The sequence below is a fragment of the Cervus elaphus genome, chromosome 23, assembly GCF_910594005.1.
Source record: "Cervus elaphus chromosome 23, mCerEla1.1, whole genome shotgun sequence".
Taxonomy (NCBI): Eukaryota; Metazoa; Chordata; class Mammalia; order Artiodactyla; family Cervidae; genus Cervus; species Cervus elaphus.
In genome coordinates, this window is record NC_057837.1 from 69,483,813 (window position 1) to 69,506,141 (window position 22,329).

Genomic DNA, 22,329 nt, shown 5'->3' on the forward strand with positions numbered 1-22,329 from the left:
GTCACTGGGGAAGCTTTCATAGAATACGGGTTAGTGATTCTGAAACTACTTGATCTATGCATATACTAAGACTGAACAAATGAGTAAACGTATTGTATTATGATAACGAGACCAGGCTTCTCACAGCCAGAGAAAGGAATTACAAATATCGAAGACTGCAGAAGGCTACAAGGAATCCTATGGTGTTGGGACTGGAATCAGAAATCTCACGACAGATGAACAGATACAGAAGGAATACAGGTGTGTGGTACACGTGCTTGTGTTGGTACGCACACCTGTTTCCTCTGTCTGCCTGGGGAGTCTAGAAGCAGTAACACGCCAGTAGCAGGGCGTACTCAGTCACTTCAGTTGTGTCTGACTCTCTGCGACCCCATGGACCATGGCCCACCAGGTTCCTCTGTCCACAGGATTCTCCAGGCAAGAACACTGGAGTGGGTTGCCATTTCCTTCTCCAGTGATTAAAGTACGAAGTGAGTGAAGTGAAGTCGCTCAGTCGTGTCTGACTCTGTGCGACCCCATGGACTGTAGCCTGCCAGGCTCCTCCGTCCAGTAGCAGCGGGCACACTTAGAAGCCAGACCTTGATTTCTATAAGCCGTTCTCAACTAAACAGGAACCAGGGAGCCTTTGAGAAAGTCAGTTCTGTGGATGTGGCGGGGAAAACATAACCTGAACCTGAACGTCTCATGGTGCCAGGAAGTAGGGAAGTACCCACAAACTGACCGTGCTAGTGGTGGTTTAGTCATTCAGTCGTGTCCGACTCTTGTGACACCATGGACTGTAGTTCACCAGGCTTCTCTGTCCATGGGATTCGCCAGGCAAGAATACTAGAGTGGGTTGCCATTTCCTTCTCCAGTGGATGTTTCAGGCCCAGGGATTGAACCCGAGTCTCCTGCATTGCAGGCAGATTCTTTACCAACTGAGCTACGAGGGAAGCGGGACCATGTCTAAAGGATAGGAGCCAACCTGAAGGGCCTCCCAAAAGACCAAATCCAAACAGCAAAATAATGAGAGTAATGGATTCTAACCTGTAAGACAAAATAAATATTCAGGAATCCATACCGATGTGGGGGACAAACAACAGCTGTTCTTTATAGTTCAGAGTCCAATTCTGACCGCAGAAGGAATGACTAAAATAGAAATTACCATTAGCCAAACACACCATGGTATTAATTACTGAAGGCAAGAACCACTGGTGGATGCTAAAATTAATAGGCAAAAGTATGATAAGAAAACTGAGTATTTATAGCATCTCAAAATATCTCCTCCCAAGAAACTGACTTTGTTTTAAGGTAAAAATAGTAACTTTACTGTGGAGAAACCTGGCAGACACCACCTCAACCAAGTAACCAAGCTTAACAATCATGAGTAGTAAGACGTATCGACATTACATACCCCCCGAGAAGGACATCACATCACTTCTATGATATTCACGCCAAAAATGCATAACCTCAAATCTGATCATGAGAGAAACACCAGGCAAACCCAAAGTGAGAAACAATTCTACAAAACAGCTGGTCAGTAGCCTTCAAAAGTGTCAAGGTCATGAAAGATGAAGAAAGACAGGAGCTGTCACAGATTACAGGCGGCTAAGGAGTTGTAACTTATAAAGGAAACCTGAGATCCTGAACTGGATCCCAGACCAGAAAAAGGAACATTTGCAGAAAAATGGAGTCTGAATAGGGTCTATAGATCAGAGTACTGTACCGATGCTAATTTCCTGGTTTTAATAATTACACTATGGTTATGCGTGCTGCGTGCTTAGTCACTCAGTCGAGTCTGATTCTTTGCAACTCCATGATTGTAGACTGTCAGGCTCCTCTGTCCATGGGATTTCCCAGGTAAGAATGCTGGAGTGAGCTGCCATTTCCTTCTCCAGGGGATCCTCCCAACCCCAGGATCAAACCTGCATCTCCTGCTTGGCACGCGGATTCTTTACCACTGAAGCCACCTGGGAGACGTGTATGGTTATACAAAATGATAACATTAAGGGAAGCCGGGCAAAGGATCTTAGAACGCTGCACTATCTTGTGCTTTTTATTTAAAATGATTTCAGAATAAAAAGTTTTTAAGAGATTTTGTTTTACAATGCTATCTATATTTAGCATGGTTCCAAAGTTGAATATACAAAAAGGCATTTTCAGAAAAACTAGTTTCTTCTATCATTTCTCTGTTCCCTCACCCTGACTCCCTCCCCCAATAGATAATCATTTAAAATGAAGGTTTTTGTTTACCTTTCCATGGCAGGGGAGGCATGACAGATAGACAGACATCCAGCCTTTTTAGATAAAGGCTGGCATACTATACATACTTTTTCCACCTTATTTTTTTTTCAGCCAACAATATCTTCAGGTGATGACTCCAAAGCAGTGTGTAGAGATACTTCTCATTCTTTTATCAGAGCTGAATAAATTATCTTAGTCAATAAGTCTCCTACGGATGGACAACTAAGTTGTTTAGTTTTTGGCTTTTACAATTAATTGCCACACCTTCTTTTACTGTCTTTAGTGCTAGTAAATCTTTATTATTAGGAGGGATCTGATGGCCAGCCCTGGTAAATAAAGGACATGATCAAGGTAAGTAATGTGCTTTTATGGATTATGGAGACTATAAAGCAGTAGTAATATGTGGTTCCTGCCAAAGCAGGAGATGCAGGTTCAATCCCTGGGTTGGGAAGATCTTTTGGAGGAGGAGATGGCAACCCTCTCCAGTGTCTTGCCTGGAGAATTCCATGGACCAAGGAGCCTGGCGGGCTACAGTCCATAGAGTCACAAAGAGTTGGACACGACTGAGACAGTAAACAACAATATGAGGTCATTAAATACTGAAATTGATTTTCTTATTTTCTGGCTCATCTGGTGTTGAGGGAAAATTACAAGGGGGAGTTTCAGAAATGTTCTGAGCAAAGGTCTAACAGAGCTGCAGACATCACCAATTTATGACCTTCTTAGAATCAACATTCCCATTGGTCCTTGCTACTAGCATCCTGACTCTTACATAAGGGCAGCCACGTCTTTGGCTGAAACCATTTCCAGCATCCCAGAGTTGGCCAGGTCACACAGTTCTGGACAAGGACATGTAACAGTAGTCAACCCGGACTAGCTGGAAAAGTTCTGCTCTTCTGAAAAAAGCATCACGCCTTCCTTCCTTATTTTCCCTACCCGGGGTTTGAAATGTCCATCCTGGAACCAAGAGTGTGTAAACCACACTCATGGAGGCTGGTGGAGCAGCGAGACAGAGGAATCCAGGACTCTCCAGTCAGCATGAAGTCACCTGACTAGTCCTGGGATATCTATCTTTGAACTCGTTGCCAATTGAGAAAAGCACACCTCTGCGGGGGGGTAGGGGGCTGGGGGTGGGCAGGGGGCGCAGTCACAAGTAGCTGAATGGTACGAGGAGACAGAGGCTCTACCAAGATGACTTACTGAAGATAACAGGGTGAGTTCTGTCCCATTTAAGAGATCGTTATTTCACAATCCAATCTCATATACTCCTTATTTTCCTTATCAGAACTCACACACACAAAAACGTGGTAGAGAGAAACATTCAGAACTAAGCCAGCAACTGAGATGAAGTCCAAACGAAACACATTAGCAAAGGTATAAACACAGAACCTCTGCTGGAGTCAGGGCCCCTGTCCCAGGTAGTGGTGCAACCCCTTCACTCCACAACCTCCATCCAGGGGAAATCAGGGCTCCAGTGCTCTCCGCATGATCTGAGAGCTCGTAGGTGGTTCTCTACTTTTTAATACAAGAGCCTCCGAGAAACATACGAGATAAAGTAGTCATGGTCAGAAAAATTTTAAATGGGTACAGATCCCAATGACTGTGATGGGAAGACAGAGGGAGTCTCAGATTTCCAACTGCTTCCAGCCCTCAATTCATGGTGGTTAGGTCCAAGTCTAGAACCTTATATCATGTCTCTACAATCACATGAAAATTCAAAGGTTGGTATGAAGAACCAGGCATGCTGTTCATTCCTCTCTTGACCCTTATACTACTTCAAATGACTAGCTCTATGACATTTTAAAGGCATGTTTTAAAAAATACTTTAAAATACTACTTGTACCTTAAAATCTACATCATCAGAGAGGTTAAAAGAATTTCCCAGAGTGCCCTCTAACTCAAGCACTGTGAGCATGCTGGGATACTCTGCCAGTTCATGTTCTACACACAAGTATTACATCTCAAACCCCGTGGTTTGACACTTCTCTTGGTACTTCTGTTGTCTGTGTCCACGGGCCACCTACTCATCAGAGGAGGACTCAGGGGCTCTCAGTGCAGTATGAACCAGGGCCCCAGGAAGCTGCCTCCCTTCAGCCATCTTCTCTGCAGGCATACTTTGGAATCTGCAATTTCCAGCTCCAGACTTACTCCTTGGGGAAAGGCATGTTCTCTCTGACAATGGAAACGTCTCTGCGGAAGAGCGCAGGTATCTCTGCTCACCACGCTGTGTTTCCACTGTGTGGTTCCAAAGCCCTGTGCGCTTCTGCTTCCCCAGGGCCTGACCTGGGGTGGAGTGCTCCTGAACGTGTCCCTAGGTCAGGCGAGAGCTGGCTGAGGACAGGAAGGAAGGAGAGGCGAGCAAAGGCCTGGGAAAAGGGAGCTTTGGGGCAGCAGAAAAGAGGAGCAGGGAGTGAGACGGAGACTGCACTGAGGAGTGGGGCAGGAGAGACCTTGCAGGAGCTGGACTCACTTTACCGGGGACTCGCGCCCTACCGTGAGCACCTCCACCTGTGTCAGGCGCCGCCAGTGCTCCCCCAACTCTCAGTGGCCACACATCTTGTCCCCTCTGTCTGGAACATTCTTCCTACTGATTTTGTATCCTAAGATTCCCACTCCCACCATTCAGATCTCCCCTAAGACATCACCCTCTTGAAGAAGGCTTCCAAGGCTATCCTCTAAATCAGGGCACCCAACCCCACCATTCTCGTCCTCTTATCCCGTGTTGTTTCTGTGTATCGCTGTCTGCGACTATATGACTTATTCTTCCCTGTTTACTGTCTGCTTCCCCCACTAAGATGAAGGCTCCAAGAGAGCACACACCACGGGTCTTGCTCACTGCTGTGTCTTTGGCACATTAAACATGCCGGCACATTCTGGCACATCCCAGCATTCAACAGACGGTCACTGAGCGCCTGGGCCACATAACGGAGCAGTCACAAAGTCTTCCTTTCTTCTAGCAAAGAAAAGTAAACTCGATGGAGTTTAGTCCTCCGAGTCACGGGCAGGCACACGATCAGTATCAAGAGGTGGTGCCGGCAGAGGCAACGGCACAGGGACCGGCCCCTCTCCCCTCTCAGAGCACAGTGTCAGCTCCCCGCTCCTCTGGCTGGGCTCCCTCCTCCCTTCCAAGCCCTCTGCAGAGGCCGCATCACCTGTGCTTGTGCTCTCGGCCAGGATGCCTGCACCCAGGCTTCCTGAGTTCCCCCTTTCGGGGCCTCATCCACAGGAAGGACGGGACCCGGGTCACCTTACCACTGTTACCGTGAGGCCTCTGCGAGGGTGGCACGTGCCCTCAGAGCTGGAGTGGCGCTGGCTTTTTGAAACATATATATTTCTCCAGCAAGCCCTAAAACATATATATTTCTCTAGTTCAATCCCCAAAGCACAGAAAGCCCCAGCAAAAAGATCCGAAGGCTGAATGAACGAACTTTCAATAATCGTTAACGAAAAAGCACCAGAAAAGGCAACACTGCTCTCTGACTTGGGCTGAGTTTTCAGACAATGCAGCTCTGTTTCCCGGCCGTGGATGCTGGCTTGTCTGCAGCCCTGCCTTGGGGACTCGGGCTGACTTCAGCTGAGCCCAACCCCTGCTCCCCCCACCCTGGTCGGCTTCCTTGTCGAGGCTCAGAGGGGGTCTGCCTAGGATCAGTTGAGAAGCAGTGTCCTAGCACAGTCCCTGCCTCCCGACGCTGCCCCGACTCCGGACAAACATGGATCACACCAGATCTGTCCGGGATGTTTGAGACCACAGTGAACACTCAAGTTCACCATCTGAACTTGACCTCTGGGGCTACGCTAAAATTTCACTAGCATAGAAGGTGGGACCATGGTCATAATTCAGACTCTCTTTTCGTGGCCCTGACGTTTTTATCGGGTAGAACGTGCTCCAATTGACTCGTAGAGGAATGTTCTATGCCACACCTATTTTCCAAGAAGAATACGATCATCTTCAATCAGGGTAGGAATTGTGGCTCTTCAGTAACCATGAAGAACTACAGATGACTGAAAGCTTTCACTCGTATACATAAAATATCAGAATACAGGCATATGTGTGAACGACTGTGTTAATGTGACCTAACTGGCTAGCAAGGTCAGTATCAGGGAACGGTCAGGTTGAGTCTTCTGCTCTGTTAGGGACAGGAATGCATTTCACTGATGTTCACAGCTGATTTATCTGCAGTCCTGTGAACCACACGCTGGTCTCGGCACCCCAGTCTCCAGACTTTGTCTTCTATATCACATTCCCAGCACGTGGGTGAAGTGTAAATGCTAGGGAGACTGTGCTGAATGCGCATTGTTTTTTGGGGGGATTGTCTCAGACCTCATACTCCCCTCCCCACACCAGGCAAGCCTAGAACACCCTGCTCCATCTCTGGGGGGCAACTCAGAATAGCCCACCAATAACCACAGCCCAGTCCCCTGCCCTAAAATTACTCTGTGCATCCCAATTCTTTCATTTCTACCTCGTCTGATCAGATGTCTCAAAAATAAAGGAGAGTTCCCCCTTGGTTACAAAACTGTAAATAAAAATAATCCCAGAGGCAGCCAGTCTGGGAGACCACAAGTTGAGGAATTCTAACTCTAACGTGGACCTGGGGCTGTTCATTGACACCGTCATTCATGATCAGATTCTGCATGATCTTGGACAAGTGCCTGCCTGAATCACCTGAGAGTTCATGGTCTTTGTTTCTCCACAGAGGCTGAATGTTAGAGGAAGTTCAGAAGATGACTCAGCATACGAAACCCTCACACAGTCCAACTTCAGTCTGGACATCCCCACTAATTCCTTGACTCGTCTCTTGCAACTCCCCCAGCAGTGGACACTAACAACAGCCATTCCGAAGCTGCTCCCTTCTCTCTAGACCTTTCTCCCTGAGAGCCCTGCCCACCCCATCTGACCAGACACATCCATCACCTCAGAGGTGACTGATCCACCTCCTTCAGGCCTAGACATTCTCACTCTCGCTCATTCCATTTCTTGGCACTGCACCATCAATGTCTCGATGCCTCTGGCCATGACCGATCTCTAAATGCCAGCCCTATGGTTCTAATTTTCCTTCTGAAAGTCCTTCAGGCATGCCCAGCTAACAGAGCCTCCAAATGGCCACCCATCACTGGCCCAGGTACCGAGCCTCATCGCCAGGTGAGCGCTGTGAAGGAGCGCAGAACTTCACAGCTGTCGAGAACTTACGACTTAAGGAACCATCTGCTTCAGGGTTGGCAAACATCTTCTACAAGAGTAAATATTTCAGATGCTTTGGGCTACGAGGGCCCTGTTGCAATATTCAACTCTGCCACTGTAACATGAAAGCAACCAGAGATAATACAGACACAAATGGGTGTGGTATATTCCAATAAAACTATTTTTAAAAACAGGCAGCTAGCCCACAGGCAGTAGTCTCCCGCCCCCTATTAGGTTCCTGCTGCTGACCTTGTCAAATGTTAGTTTCTACTGATTATTAGCACCGTGGTGTTGAGTATGTTAACTCCTTTAAAAATTGATTATATCTAGCAACTCTTTGTTTTCTTTGTTTTTTTGGTGGCCTCGCAGCTGTGGGATCTTTGTTTCCCCACCAGGGATGGAACTTGCGCCCCCTGCGTTCGTTGAAAGCACAAAGTTGTAATCACTGGACCTGCCAGGAAAGTTCAGCAACGCATCCTGGACCCAAACATCCAGTCACCAGCAGAAAGGCCTGATGGTGAGCTGGTCACAGCCACTGATTTTTCAAGTTGGATGCTGAACAATGTGCCACAAAATTTGTTTTACGATGATTTCTTTCCCCTGAGTTTTATCCAGTTGTCACCAACATGATAATTTAGAGCACTGCTGTTTCAACTAGGAGACTGCTTTCTTCCAATAAAATGTTATTTGGAAACTCGTTAAATGAAAAAGACAGAGCAGAGTGGCTCTGTGTGGCATGGTGGGTAGGCAAGAAGCCAGACACCCTTCACCTGAGCATCCCTTCCCTGGCAGCACCCCCTAGGGCACCACCTCAGTTTTGGGAAACAGCAGCCTTCAAACTTCTCTTATCAGTCACTCTTATCATATCATGAAAAAGGCTCCGAGGTCCCACCGCTCCCCCAACCACACACTCAGCGCCACTCAGTGGGGGGGCTGCATGTGCTGAGGTGACCAGGGAACCACACGCTGGTCTCACACTCTTGAGTATCAGCAGATATCCCAGGAGCCAATACACACGTGGGATGAAGCGTGTCGTTAATGGTAATGGACGTAACTCTAGGATCTAAAATGGTCTTCTTGACGAGTCAGAATCTTCTGGGCTGACTTACTGTGTCATCTGGTTAAAACGTCGTTTTTTTTTTCACTTTCAAACAGGGTTGATAAGGAATTCTGAACCAGAAGGATCAGCTCTGTCGTTTTCTTGTTTGTCTACATTTGCCTTTTAAAATGCATTAACTCCAATCCTTGCAATAGTCTTTTATAAAGCCAATCATTTTTTTAAAACCAAACATTATTCAGTCTGGTTAAAACTAACAAATTTAATCTGCAAATACAGTTAAGTCCCCTAGAGAGGAACCTTCAGGTGGTGAACTTTCAAAGATGCGAACATGCATCTGGCTCCAGCAAGGAACCAGAATCTGTGCCAACAACGTCAGGCGTGAGTGGAACTGCAGCTCGCCCTCCGTCTCCTACTGCTGACGACCCTTCAGCTCCACCATCTCCCACCTCCTCCCCCGCCTCCAGTCAGTAATTCTTCTTGCCTGTTCGCTCGATGCCAACCCCTGTAAGCCAGCTGTTGTACTGTACTACTGTACTCTTCAAGGCACTGCGCTATAAGATTAAAAATATTTCCTGTATTTTTTGTGCCTGTTTGTTTTTATTAGCTATTATTTGTGTGAAAAGTTATTACAAACCTATTGAACCACAGTACTATAAAGCTGAATGTGTTAGCTGGGTGCCTGTGGTTCCTTTGTTGGACTTACGAACAAATCGGACTTAAAAACGCACTCTTGGAAATGAACTCATTCGTATGTAGGGGACTCATACTTAACTGGCACACACTGAACTCTAATGTGCTACATTAAGTGGGGAGCAAAGGAACTAATGAGGATGCTTCAGTCACCCCAGCCACACTAGGGAACGTTCCCACACCTCTGGGTCATCTTCATGTACTGTAAACGACATACAGCTACCTCACAACCAAAGTGAGTGAAAATGCCAGAAGCAATCCATATGTCAAGAATTAGAAAATTACTCAAGCTTAGTATCTTTCTTTATATGTCTGATAATAACAATGAAGAGTAGTTCTAAGCTACATTTTGGAGGCTACCACTGTGAAATACCATTTGATTCATCGTAAAAGAAAAAAAACCACTCTGATTAGTGGGAAGGCTCGACATTTACTTCTTCCTTAGTTGTACCCCCTGACCGAGGCCCTGAGCCTGCCATCCGGCCAATGCTGTAGCAGTAGCATGGAGCATGGCAGACTCTCTCTGTAGCCAAGCCAGGCCCTGTCGTGAGGTTCTTAGATTCAGGGACAGCTAAGGCAAACAGCAATCATCCTATGGTTACCTGCAAGTCATTTTGTGGGTTCCAGTCTGAATCAAATATGATGCAGGTATCGGCAGCTGTGAGATTGATCCCCAGGCCTCCCGCTCGGGTGCACAGAAGAAAGACAAAGCGGTCTGAGTCTGGCTTACAGAACCGGTCGATGGCTGCCTGGCGCAGGTTTCCCCGTACTCGCCCATCAATTCGCTCATAGGTGTATCTGAGGGGACCCAAACGAACGAAAGCCCAGGCGTTAATTATGACTTCAGTGGAGAACAGGCAACAACGCAGGAAGCTGGTGACTAACGGCCTTACACCCCTCACTTCTACATATGGACCCAGTGTCAGCAGTCTAGAAGGAATCCCCCCCTCTCTGTATGCAGCAGGGCAGACACCTGAAACCACGCTGCAAAATGTCCCCCCTCTCAAAACAAACAGAAACCAAACCAAAACAAAAAACCAGCCACAGACTACGGAGGACTAGAGGAGCTGTAAACAAAATATCAATCCCCACTGCCTGGGCAAATTTACTCTCAGTGTTTCCCAAATTTCTTGCACTGAATCTAATCATAAGACCGGGAAAGAAAAATAAAAGCCTCAACCATCTTTTAGTTGAGCATGTAGCATGGAATCAGAGTTCCTATCAGGCTCTATCTGCTTTTGGATGGACTGACGATGGGAGGAAGACCATACGGACAGGCCGTCTTGTTACATCTTCTTTGGTCATTTCTATCCTAACAGTTCCTCGAGGCTCTAGAAACAGAAAGCAACGCCTCCAAGTTTATAGCTGAAACCAAGGTCTTCTGGGCAGTATGCTGCCAAGCACATAGGGAGAAATCGCAAGAAAGGTTTCTGAGCTGAGTCAGGTTGGAAAGAAGCCAGAATTTTTAGAGGAAAATAAAAGTGAGGAAGCAAAACTGAAAGTTATTAAGAAGACACATACCTGTGTGGAAAGTTAAGAAACAAAGGTGGACAGCATTGTGTAGGAGAAGGTAAGGGAGTATTGCTTTGGGAGCCTAGAACCACCTTCAAAAAACACAGAAGGTACCTTTAGGATGGAGATCATGCAATTAGCACAGAATTAAAACAGTGCCAATCTGAGTAGCTGCTGAGTCTTATCTTTTCTTATTTACCCCTTGACAATGGACAAATTAATATGAGGATGCTACCCTGGGCCCAATTTTGACCAAGAAATAAGAACCGGTTGGTAAAGTATAAGTAATAGGAACCAAGTGAGAAAAGAATCAAGATACCCTAGACTCCACCATAGCCAAGAACATGAATCCTGATGAAAATCTCAGTAGCCCAGAATCTGGGAAACTGGATTGCTAAAAATTGAGATAAGTGACTAGTAAGAGACTAAGAATAGATCCTCTAGGGGAAGACAGCTCTGGGTGGGGGTGGCTCTAGATAACTAAATTTGGCGATATAACCCTGCCTTCTTTGAAAGTGAAATGTCAGTCACCCAGTCATGTCTGACCCTGTGACCCCCATGGACTATAGCCTGCCAGGCTCCTCTGTCCACAGGATTCTCCAGACAAGAATACTGGAGTGGGTAGCCATTTCCTTCTCCAGGGGATCTTCCCAACCCTGGGATCGGACCTGGGTGTCCTGCACTGTTGGCAGAATCTTTACCATCTGAGCCACCAGGGAAGAGGAAAATCCACATGAGAAATCACCCAAGGAAATACAGGGAGAGAAACCAGACCAACTCAGGCTCAGAAGGGAAATATACAAGGCAAAGAGCCAAGTCCAAAAAAACTGCCTTCCTTTCACAAAGCTATAGTGCACCTCCATCTGGAATTACAGGTGCAGATTTTTCCTTTCTTCTTTTTTAATGCAATTAATTTGAGAATAATACATGAGGCAATAGAAGCAAATAAATAAATAAAACGCAGTACAGGACTGTCATGAAGGTAGACGAAGGAGATTCTGTCTTATGCTAAAAGCTAAGGGTCATCAGTTGAACTCTACGTAACTATGAAGCAATTAGACATGTGATCATCATTATTTACAACAGCCACAGCAACAGCGTTCACAGCAAGCTCTGAAGTGTCAAGCTCGGCGCCAGGCGCTGTGATACATGCACTCTATGCATCTTCATATTCACTTCTTGTAATAAGCCCATGAGGTAGTTTCCCATTTTACATTTGAGAAAACATCAAAAACAAACAAACAAAAAACCCCCGTAAGACACCCCAAAAGACAAAATGACCCTCACAAACGAAATAACTTGCTCAGCCACCTAGCCGGTAAGTGAGATCCAGCTGACTCAGAGTCCACCCTCTTAGTCAGTTTGCTATATGGCTTTCGTAATGTACCCTACGTGTCAATGCAGCAGAAAAATTTCCCTAAAAACTTAGAAGAGAAAATTGAAGATAAAGCAGCGACTCTGGAAACCAGTTAACTCTGGCAGAAGGTGAGAACGGAAGCTCAGACATGGCACTGACTCTGTGAACCGATGCCCTGAGGACCTGCCCCGAGTCGCTCCTACGTGTGGCTGCGTATGTGATGTACTGGGCAGTGGAAGCAGCACAGTACTCGGAGTCAGAAGGCAGGACTGAGATTCAATTAAACAATGGCTGCCGGCGCCCCACCGTCACACGTGTGAACAATTATTGCTGCAGGCACAGAGGACTCGATGTTCTTTGACAAGACACCCCTAAAGCATCAGACAGGAGCCAGATGCCCGAGGATCTGAGTGAGGCAGGGAACGAGCACTGTATCAAGGAGGTGGAGAAACCAATAAACAGTGATGATATGGCTCAGCAATCACCTAGGGAAAAAATTCCCACAAAATTAGATAGTGTTTTGGCCAGAGAGGATAGAACATAGTTTTAGTAATTGTCCAGGATGAGTGGAACATTACTTCTCATTTCTATCACTTACTCGGTTTTGAGGGAGTGTGTTCAAAGAACACAAAACTGCAGTAAAAATTCAGTGATTTGAGGGTTCAGTTAAATTGGTCCTCACTCCCCTGACTTCTGAGCCAGATCCTTTGGCTCTTGCCCACATCCCATACGAGTATGGCAGAGAATTAAACAGGAACAAAACCAAACTGACAGCTGGCATGGTGACGAGGCTCAGGAACAAAGAAAATCTTGAGGGCTAGTAAGTCTGAATGAGGAAATTATAGACATCATAAAATTTTCCACACCAAACACTGGCATAGCAGTTAACCCTCTGTGTCAACTGCATTCTGAATGAAATCCCTAGGAGTTGATATGGTTCATCAAATGGTAATTCTGAGTTGCTGTCAAACATCAACGAGAAGCAGGTGGCACTCTGGAAAACCTCTGTGTGCTTGGGAGGGAGGGAAGGGGGAAAAGACACGTTTTTGGCACAACAGGAAATGCTGACCTCAGAAGGCCTGAAGGGAAATGAACAATCGCGTCTCCCAGCAATAACCCAGCTGGAAAAAATAAAGACTGGGGAAAAAAAAAACAAAAACAAAACACAACCATTCATGACTGCCATAAATATATAAAATTCTTACAACTAATTTAAACAGAAATACGTGGGACTTGGTAACATGACACTAGGGGTTGTGTTGGTTTGGTCACCAAGTCCCTAACACCTACAGAGGTCCCAGCACAAGGCTGGTTCCTTATAAATATTTACCGAATCAACGGTGTATACAAAAGACCTGAGTGACTGCAGTGAATATCATGTTCTCCAATGATGCAAAGATGTCAGTCCTGCCCTACAACATGTGTAAGAGCTGATCGAAATCTCAACAAATGGATATAGCTATACATTGACAAATACAGATATGTAAATGTATAACCTTTTTTGGTAGTGAGGACTGGAGTAGTAAATACATTAAAAAAGAATAAGCCTGAAGTTAATCTGCAATAATATTGAAAATATTAATTTGTAAATATTAATATTGCAAATAATAATATTGCAAAGCAATAGAAATATTGATCAAAAGAATAGAAAGGTTACATATTACACCCAATATATATAATATCTCAGTATGTTTTATGGATAGTGTCTTATATAAATGGGGAAAAGATGAACTACTTAGTAAATAGAAAATCAGACATCTTTGGAAATAAATTAAATTAGACCCCACCCCATTAATGTCATTTACCAAAACTGTAGAAGGACTGAAGACTAAAATGTAAAAAAATAAAATAAACCAAAGATATTCAATTAAAGATTATGAATTAACATACACATTTAACTCTTTTATCTCCTCAAATGTTTAAAATGATAAGTACAGGGATTTTTTTAAATGCATAATAATACTCTCCCCCAAATAAACCTATAAACAGAACACAAGAAGCTACAATAAAATTCTGGAAGTTGGAAAATAAATCAAGTGATACCTGATTCAAAGAAAGCAGAATCCCAGGTGAGAAATAACCTAATTCAACCTGGTAGAATATCCAAAGGGATCAGGCACTGGTGGCACTAGGTACCCCTGAAAGTGGGGATACAAAGAGTCTAAACATAAGAGAACTAACTAGTTGAATATTTGCTGAAGTATCTACCAGCCTACAGATCACCCACCTCAGCCTTGAGAGTGAAAAAAGATCTGTAGCTTTCTCTACCTAGGAAATACCACACAGTAAAAGGCGGAGGTGTTATACTAAAAAAGGGAAGAAGGAAAGAAAGAGATATTGAGACTTCCCTACCTCTCTCCATCCCTTCCCCAAAAGTCAGTTCCAAGTCCAACTAAGTTCCCACCCTTTGGGCAGGAGAGAGGAAGAAAAGCATCCCAAAGCACTGACCCTGGAGGCTCCTGGATGAATGGTTCAGCTAGATGGAGAGTGTTCACAGATGGAGGGTAAGGTAGCCAACACGCTCGCCCACATGCCCAGAGCTTCTAATCTCTGGATGCTGCCTACCATCTGGCAGCCAAACCAGATATCCGAGGAAAGCCTCTGACCTGAAACACAGAAGCTTTGCTTCTGGTGTGCAGGGGCAAGTGTCTAACACACCAAACCTCCAGTAAACAACTGCGAGACCCTGGCAAAATAAAGAAACAGAACAAGTGAACAGAAAAACCTACCTGAGAGTTAAGGAAAGCAAGCAGATTTGGGGAAACAACAGGAATCTGTGGTTTTGCCCATGGGGGAAGCAGGAGTTATGGCAAAGGTGCAGGACAGCTACAAATCTTGATGAGAAGCTACTGTCTTTCTGGCCAGAGGCACCAAGGAAAGCAGTCTGGGGCAGCTAGGACTGCCAGAGGGTGAGAGGGACCTCCAGAAGGGACAGAGATGGCAAACCCCAAACTCTGGGTATAAACTCTGCCTAAGGGTCTGGCTGACCTCTGATGTACACATGCTTGGGGCAAGCTGAAAGCAGTCTGAGCTGAGACTAGACCTGCCAGATGCCAACAGCCTTTGCACTTTGAGACTCACCTACTTAACTGCCTCCAGATAAAAACTATCAACACCTCACAGCAATGTAACAGAATCCCCTATCTCCATAACAAAAATGTTCACAATGTCCAGGGAAAACGCTACCCATTCTCAAAGGAACAGACAACAGATGTCAAACCTGATATGTTCTGATGCTCAGACAAGAACTTTAAAGCAGCTCTTATAATCATGTTCAGTGAAGACCATGTACACAATGAGTATAAAGACAGGAAATGAGAGCAGAGAAACAAAACATCACACTAAGAAACAAATGGAAATCTCAGAACTAAAATACAATCTCTAATATAAAGAAAGCAATGGCATAATAAGCATGATGGAAAAGACAGACGAAAGGAGTCAGTGAACTTGAAGACAGACAATTCAAAACAAAAGGAAAGAGAGAAAAAGGACTAGAAAAAGAAAAAGAAAAAAAAAAAGTACAGAGCCTAGGGACTTAAGGGTCAAATACACAGGTAATTGGAATCTCACAGAGAAACATAAAAATACTGCAAAAGGAAAAAAAAAAAAAAAAAGAAATCAAAGAAATACTGACCAAAAGTTTCCTAAATTTGGTGAAAGATCTGTTTATGGATATAAGGAGGTCAGTGAACTCTGCACAGGATGAAATCCATACATTACAGTCAAGCTGCCACAAACTGAAAATTAAAAAGAAAATCTTAGTAGAGTAAAAAAACACAGTATATACGGAGGAACAGCTACTTAAATGAATGCAAAACTCATGAGAAACCATGGGGGTGAGAACACAATGGAATAGTTCTTCAAAGTGCTGAAAAGAGGGAGAAATAAAAAAGCCAACCCAGAATTCTATATGAAAGACAGAGACATCAACAAACAAAAAGAAAAAAATTTGACTTGAAGAAACAGACACTGTAGGAAGAATGAAAAATAAAAATCTATCATCATTAATCTCAGAAAGACAAGACACCGAGCCTATGCAATAACCAGCTGAGTGCTATAAAAACTGAAAAATTACAGACGAAAACTCAGAAGTTAAAGGTATTCTACCAGAGGGAGATGGTGAAGGACAGGGAAGCCTGGCATGCTGCAGTCCATGGGGTCACAAAGAGTCAGATACGCCTGAGTAACTGAACAACAAAACCAGAGGTACAGTGAAATAAAATAAGATGGAAAAGTAGAGAAAACAGAAAATCAGGTGATCAGTCCAGAAGGTCTGATATATGAATAACAAAAGTTCCACAAATTGAAAGCAGGCCAGAAAGAAATAATGAAAGATAAAATACAAAAAAACACCCCCTAGGATTGACAGAGTATAATTTGCCATGGCAAAGACATACAATACATCCAGTTCAACAGATGCCATACAAAACCCAGTTCACTGTCAAATGTCATAGTACTGGGACAGAGGACAGATCAAAGCTTCTGAACAGAAAAAAATCATGCCACATACACAGACCAGGAATTGGAAAGGCTTTGAACTTCTAGACAATCCTGGAAACTAGAAGACAGTGGACTAACACCTTCAAAACTCTGTGGGAAAATTATTTCTAATCTACTGTCTCAAACTCAGCCAAACAATTGCTCAACGGTGGGAGTAAACATTCTGGCAAAGTCTCAAAACCCACCTATCATCCACCCCTTCGCAGAAGCTCTCAGAAGAGGTACACAGGATCCACCAGTAAGATTAGATTCAAGAGGAAAGGAAAAGAAAGCTGTCAGCGTGCTGAAGGAAGGGAGATCACAGATGGTGACCGAGCACCAGGCAGGAGGAGTAACTGGGCGGAGAGGAAGAGACTCAAGGTCCCTGGAGAGATGGCTCAGACATGAAGCTGATGTGGCTGCATGTAACAGAGATTCAGGTGGCCACAGTAAATTTTGGAGCTGAATAATAATGCATATATTTAAAACTTCACACTGAATAAAAAAAGCAATTTACAGCTTCGGGAAAAATAAAAATCATGCAAGAAAGAAACGGTAAGCAGCATACTACGTGGCTGAGCTGTAACACATTATTTACATAAGTTGTGACAAACCCTAAATATTAATTCAACCCAAAGTATTGCAATGGCAGGTTGGGAAGATGGGAGGACAGTAGGCACAGAGGTGGTAATTGTGAGGGGCAGTGAAAGAAAGGAAATATTCATCTTCCATAATGAGAATAGACAATATTTAAAACTGAAAAAAAAAAAAAAAAAGAAATTACAACATTCTTTAGAGCTACAGCTATAAACACCAAAAGAAAGTGCATAAGGAGTTTAAAAGCTTCAGGTGGGGGGGAAGCTGGGGGTATGTGGTGGTATCAGGAAATGCTATTTTTCATATGTCTAAAAGAATAATTTGCCTTGTCAAATTATGTGCATGTATAACTTTGATGAAAACAAAAAACTAAATTAAGAAGAGAAAAGTAATGGTGGTATTAAGGCCAGAAGTCCCTGCTGGGTACAGAGTTGGGATAAAAAACCACAAAAGAGTGAAAAGAAAAAACCATAAAAAAATGAAAAGAAAAAAACGTCAGACTGTTTATATGACACAGTTGAGAGGTGCGGGAAGTGTTTTTAAGTATGTTAATTTAAGCATAAATAAGCACTTAAGTTTATTTAAAGCTGTTGTAAGACTGGGAGATTTATTATAAAATTTAAAATTTCTGAGAATAAAATAAATAAACAAAAACCCACAGCCATAAAGAAAAAAAGCAACACTGGGGAAGCATTTGCACCATATTCTTAACAAGCAATTCTTATAAATTAATTAATAAACAAAAAGGCAAAGAGTAACAGAAAATGGGAGAACATGAATAAGCAATGCACAGAAAAGAAATATAAACAGCTACTAAACATAAAATATATTCACTCTCATTCATAATAATAAGCACAGATTAGAACAGGAGACCATAATTTTGGCTTATTGAATTAGCAGAGACTAAAAGGCAAAAACAGGATCAATGAGAGTATGAGGAAGAAAAGAGCATTCTCAGACACCAAGAAAAGGGAGATAAAAGTGTCTTTCTAGAGGGTGTTTTGGAAATATGTATTCAATGTTTTTAAAAATGTACATCAGAATTTATCCCAAGGAAATAACTGGCAACATTCACAGTGACTGCAAAATGATATTCAGAGTTCCTAAAAATGTTGAAAAATTGGAAACAACCTAAATAAGAGAATATCATTCAAATCAACAAAACTATGTTGTAGAAAAGTAAAGCAAAAAACTCCATAATATATCAAATAAAAAGGTGAGTTACAAAGCAGAATGTAGCATATGATCCCAATTCAAGCAAATCAACAACAAAACTAAATATATGTAGGTACAAAGAAAAAAGACTAAGAAGATAAATGCCCAAGTATGAATAGAGTTTTGAGCTGGTGATGGTATTAAAAACTGTCGCTATTTTCAAGAGCAACTATAATACTTAGGTAATTTTAAAACAAAATGAGCAATAAGTGATAAAGGAGCTAAATAAAAACATCCGTACTTGGCAAAAGTCTGTTAATTATACTGTTATTCATTTGGGGGGAATCTCTTTAAAAAATCTTCAAACTAGTAGTTGTATATATTTTGATAAGATAATTATATAAGAAGCAACTATTCTGGCAATTCATCTAGAGTGAATTATTAAATACAAAACTGCTTTCTAGTTTTGATATATTCCTCAAAGAAAAAAAATAATGCAAGTCTCAAGAATTCTTTACATAAACATCTCCACTACAGGAGTCTGAGAAATTCTTTTAGTGTCTAATCTGATTTCAGAGAATTATTTATGTAATGTTAAATGTGAGCATAACCCATAGTTAAGTTGGTCATTTCCTTTAATACTTTCCCTATAAATTCTCCTATGTTATAAGGAGAAACAGATCTTCAAAGATCAGAACATATAATACAACTGGGATTTGCCATGATGACTCCATAAAAACAAAGACGGACTCTAAACCTACCAATGCCTTAGCTAATAGTTTCTAAGATCTTGAGAAGTCTTTTAACATTAAGAATAAATTTTAAAAATCCATTTGCCATCTTCAGATTGTTGGTGGATCCCAATACTGGAAATGGATTGGTATGGTGTAATGTAACAAATGTACCCTCACAGAGCCCAAGCAACCCACATGATATCCCAGGCTTTTCACCTGCATGAGTAATGGAACCTAGGTTCAAGGAATTACAGGAATACAAACAAGAAAATAAACTGGGATGCCACAGCTAGTGTATCATAAAACCTTAGAGGGTTTGCTGAGAAAAAACATAAAGCATCCCTAAGTTCAACTGTCAGCTTGTGCTCTTTTAGCAACTTGATATAGTGATGCTTTCCAGGGTTTATTTTTCTCATCACGGGACAGGAGTGGGGTTGGGGGGAGTAAATACATTATTTTCTTAGCCTTCTGTAATGCTATCTGAACTGTTTCTTAAGAGAATATAAATAAATATGCAAAATTTATTTTTTAAGCAAAGCAAGGGCTCCTATCATAGGAAATTCACTCTCAAGACACTTAAACCTGGTCCTAAGATTCAACTCTGAATGTCAGCCGATCTTTTAAGAGAAGATTCCTTTTCTCTATTTTCTAATGCTTTTTTGTTGTTAAAACATAATTTCTGAATGAATCAAAAAGGCATCAAAGAAAAGGAACTGCCTGCAGCACCTGATGCCCAGCTTTGACATAAGGCTCACCTTCTTTGGATGAGATAATCTTCCAGGATGTCGAGACAGCGCACCATCTGTGAGAAGATGAGCACTTTGTGGCCACCAGCGATCAGCTTAGGGAGCAGTTTATCAATCAGCACCAGCTTCCCTGCGGCCTGGATCATGGCCTGCAGCTGAAAGTCCGGGGCATCGGGGCTGTGGGTTTTCCGGAAGTCTTCCAGAATTTTCTCCTCTGCCCCTGAAAAAGGATGCAACAAAAGTATTCTTTGAACAAACTCTATGGGCAAAGGCGACTTTCTGTTTGACAGAGCCTAGAAGAAATGGAATGAACTCTTAAGTCCCAAACCAACAGCCTGGAGAGGCAGTGCGGTGTAGGCGTCCCTGGTCCGTGCCCCCAGCCGAGGGCTCTACAGTCGGGGCATGCCTGTCCTACAGAAAACACAGGTGACTTGCTCTCCTGGGAGGCTGACCAGCTAGAGAAAGGATGTGAAATACCAAGCTGACGCAGGCAAGTAAATAAACCTTCACAGAAAGTTGACAAAAATGAAGTTCCCTGGTGGTCCAGTGGCTGAGAATCCACTGTCCAGTGCAGGGGACGTGGGTTTGACCCCTGGCCCCACATGTTGGGCAACTAAGCTCGCACACTGCAACTAGGCAGGCCCATGCACTGCAACTACTGACCCCATGTCCACAATAAGAGAAGCCCCCGAGTACCCGAACTAGAGAAAGTCTGTGTGGGGCAACAAAGACTTAGCATAGCCTAAATAAACAAAGAAAAAATTTTAAAGCGGACGAAAAGACATACCTCTTGGATATAAACACTAGTGATTGGCAAGCCATGTTTGGATTTAAAATTTCATCGGAAAGTTTTATTTAAAAAAAAAAAAAGCCTCCAACATGTTCTCTATCCAGTACAGTTAATTGTTAATTAATCTGCAGAGAGTTTTAATCTCACTGCGCCATGATCGCTTTTTCAACAAAGTAAGAGATCTCCCAAGTGGGAAGTGTGGGCCACACTGCAGGCCCACAAAGGACAGCAGGCAGACTCGTGATCTGTTTTCTGATGGGCAGAGAACTGGTTCAAAACAGGGCTCTGTGTACTCACTGGCCAGATCACTGACACAGATCCACTGACCTATTTGAACCTCAGTTTAATACTCCGTAAAAGGTCAGAATTCACACCCGAGTATTTCATGGGAACTTCATACATAAGATGGAAAGGCCTTCCCGTGTCCCCTGCTCACCGTTGATCAGGTAGGGGTGGTTGCAGCACTTCCTCAGCTCCATCATGGTGTTGATGAGATTGGGCATGTTGTGCTGGTTGGCCCCCTTGGTTAGGAAGGAAAAGTTCTTCTCCAGGATGGCACGGTAGTACTTTTTCTGGATATTGGTCAGCTCTACTTCGATGATCGTCTCTTGCTTGGGAGCGAGGTTCTTTTCCACGTCATCTTTCAGCCGCCGAAGCATCATCGGTTTGAGGATAGACTGCAGTTTCTTCACCTGGCCAGGGAAATGAGACCTGTTTACCTGCCTGGATCCCCATTCAGTAATGGTTACTGGGGTTAATTCCAACCTTCGCTACAGTCTCTTGAGCATCTCATCATAGAACTGTGGCAGCTGACTAAATGTAAGGTCAAGCCTGATGCCTGAACAGGAGGAGCTTACAGGAGGACTGAAAGGAAAATAGGGATCTGGTTTTGATTCGCAAGCAATTACTGAGAACTCATGTGGGAACCTTATAAGATATAAAGGGAGAGAGATACAAAAGACAGGACCTCTTCTCCAGGATGGAGAAAACAAACCTCTCTCTCTGACATGCACTTGTATGGAGCAATTGCCTGAGGAATATTTTCAGCCATGTTAGGAGGCACAAGTGATATATTACAAGGGGAAGATATATATGCTGAAAGAACAGAGTAAGCAGCAGAGGGAATCTGGGGGTGGGTCAAATGGATGAAGGTGGTCAAAAGGTACACACTGCCAGTTATAAAAGGAGTAAGTTCCGGGGATATAACAGACAGCAAAGTGACTACAGTTAGTAATACCATATTGTATATTTGAAAGTTGCTAAGAGTAAATCTTGACTTCTCATCACTAGAATAAAATTTACATATGTATGGGGAGGCAACTAGATTTATTGCTGTGATCACTTTGCTACATACTACTATATCACTTTACTACACACATTGAATTGTTACAAAACACATCAGAAACTAATACAGTGTTGTATGTCATTTACGTCTCAATTAAAAAAAAAAAAAGCAGAGGCAATCTGGAAATGGATTCCTCCCATATCTAAATAAAAGCAGCCAACAAGTTTGGGGGTAGTGACATATACAGGGAATGCGGTAAGGTGACACCTCCCGCTCCATCAGGCAAGCTGTCATCTCAGGGGCACTTTGAGCCTGATAGTCTTCTTCGCTGTGATTTGTGTGTTCTTGCCCTAACAGACCAGGCCTGGGCAGCAGATCTCTATGCGCTTGACTGCACTGGCAGGATGACTTGCTCTCTCTCCCAAGAAGAGGGCAGAGACAGGATTCAAAGTCAAAGTACCTGAGTTAACCCTGAGCTAAAACCTGAGACCACTAAGATTAATGCTGGTGGGAAAGTAA

The 22,329-nt window shown here is 43.4% G+C and overlaps 1 protein-coding gene across 4 annotated transcripts in view; it reads right to left on the reverse strand.

The window, feature by feature from the left end:
* Positions 1-22,329, reverse strand: part of CHD6 (chromodomain helicase DNA binding protein 6) — a 194,903-nt gene that overhangs the window by 54,386 nt on the left and 118,188 nt on the right. For all 4 annotated transcript variants that reach the window (XM_043884657.1, XM_043884655.1, XM_043884656.1 and 1 more), the window contains 3 exons: positions 20,962-21,217; positions 19,745-19,955; positions 9,758-9,953 (listed from right to left, as the gene is read on the reverse strand). In XM_043884657.1, the coding sequence (XP_043740592.1) occupies positions 9,758-9,953; positions 19,745-19,955; positions 20,962-21,217 (663 nt within the window). The remainder of the gene's footprint in view (positions 1-9,757; positions 9,954-19,744; positions 19,956-20,961; positions 21,218-22,329) is intronic.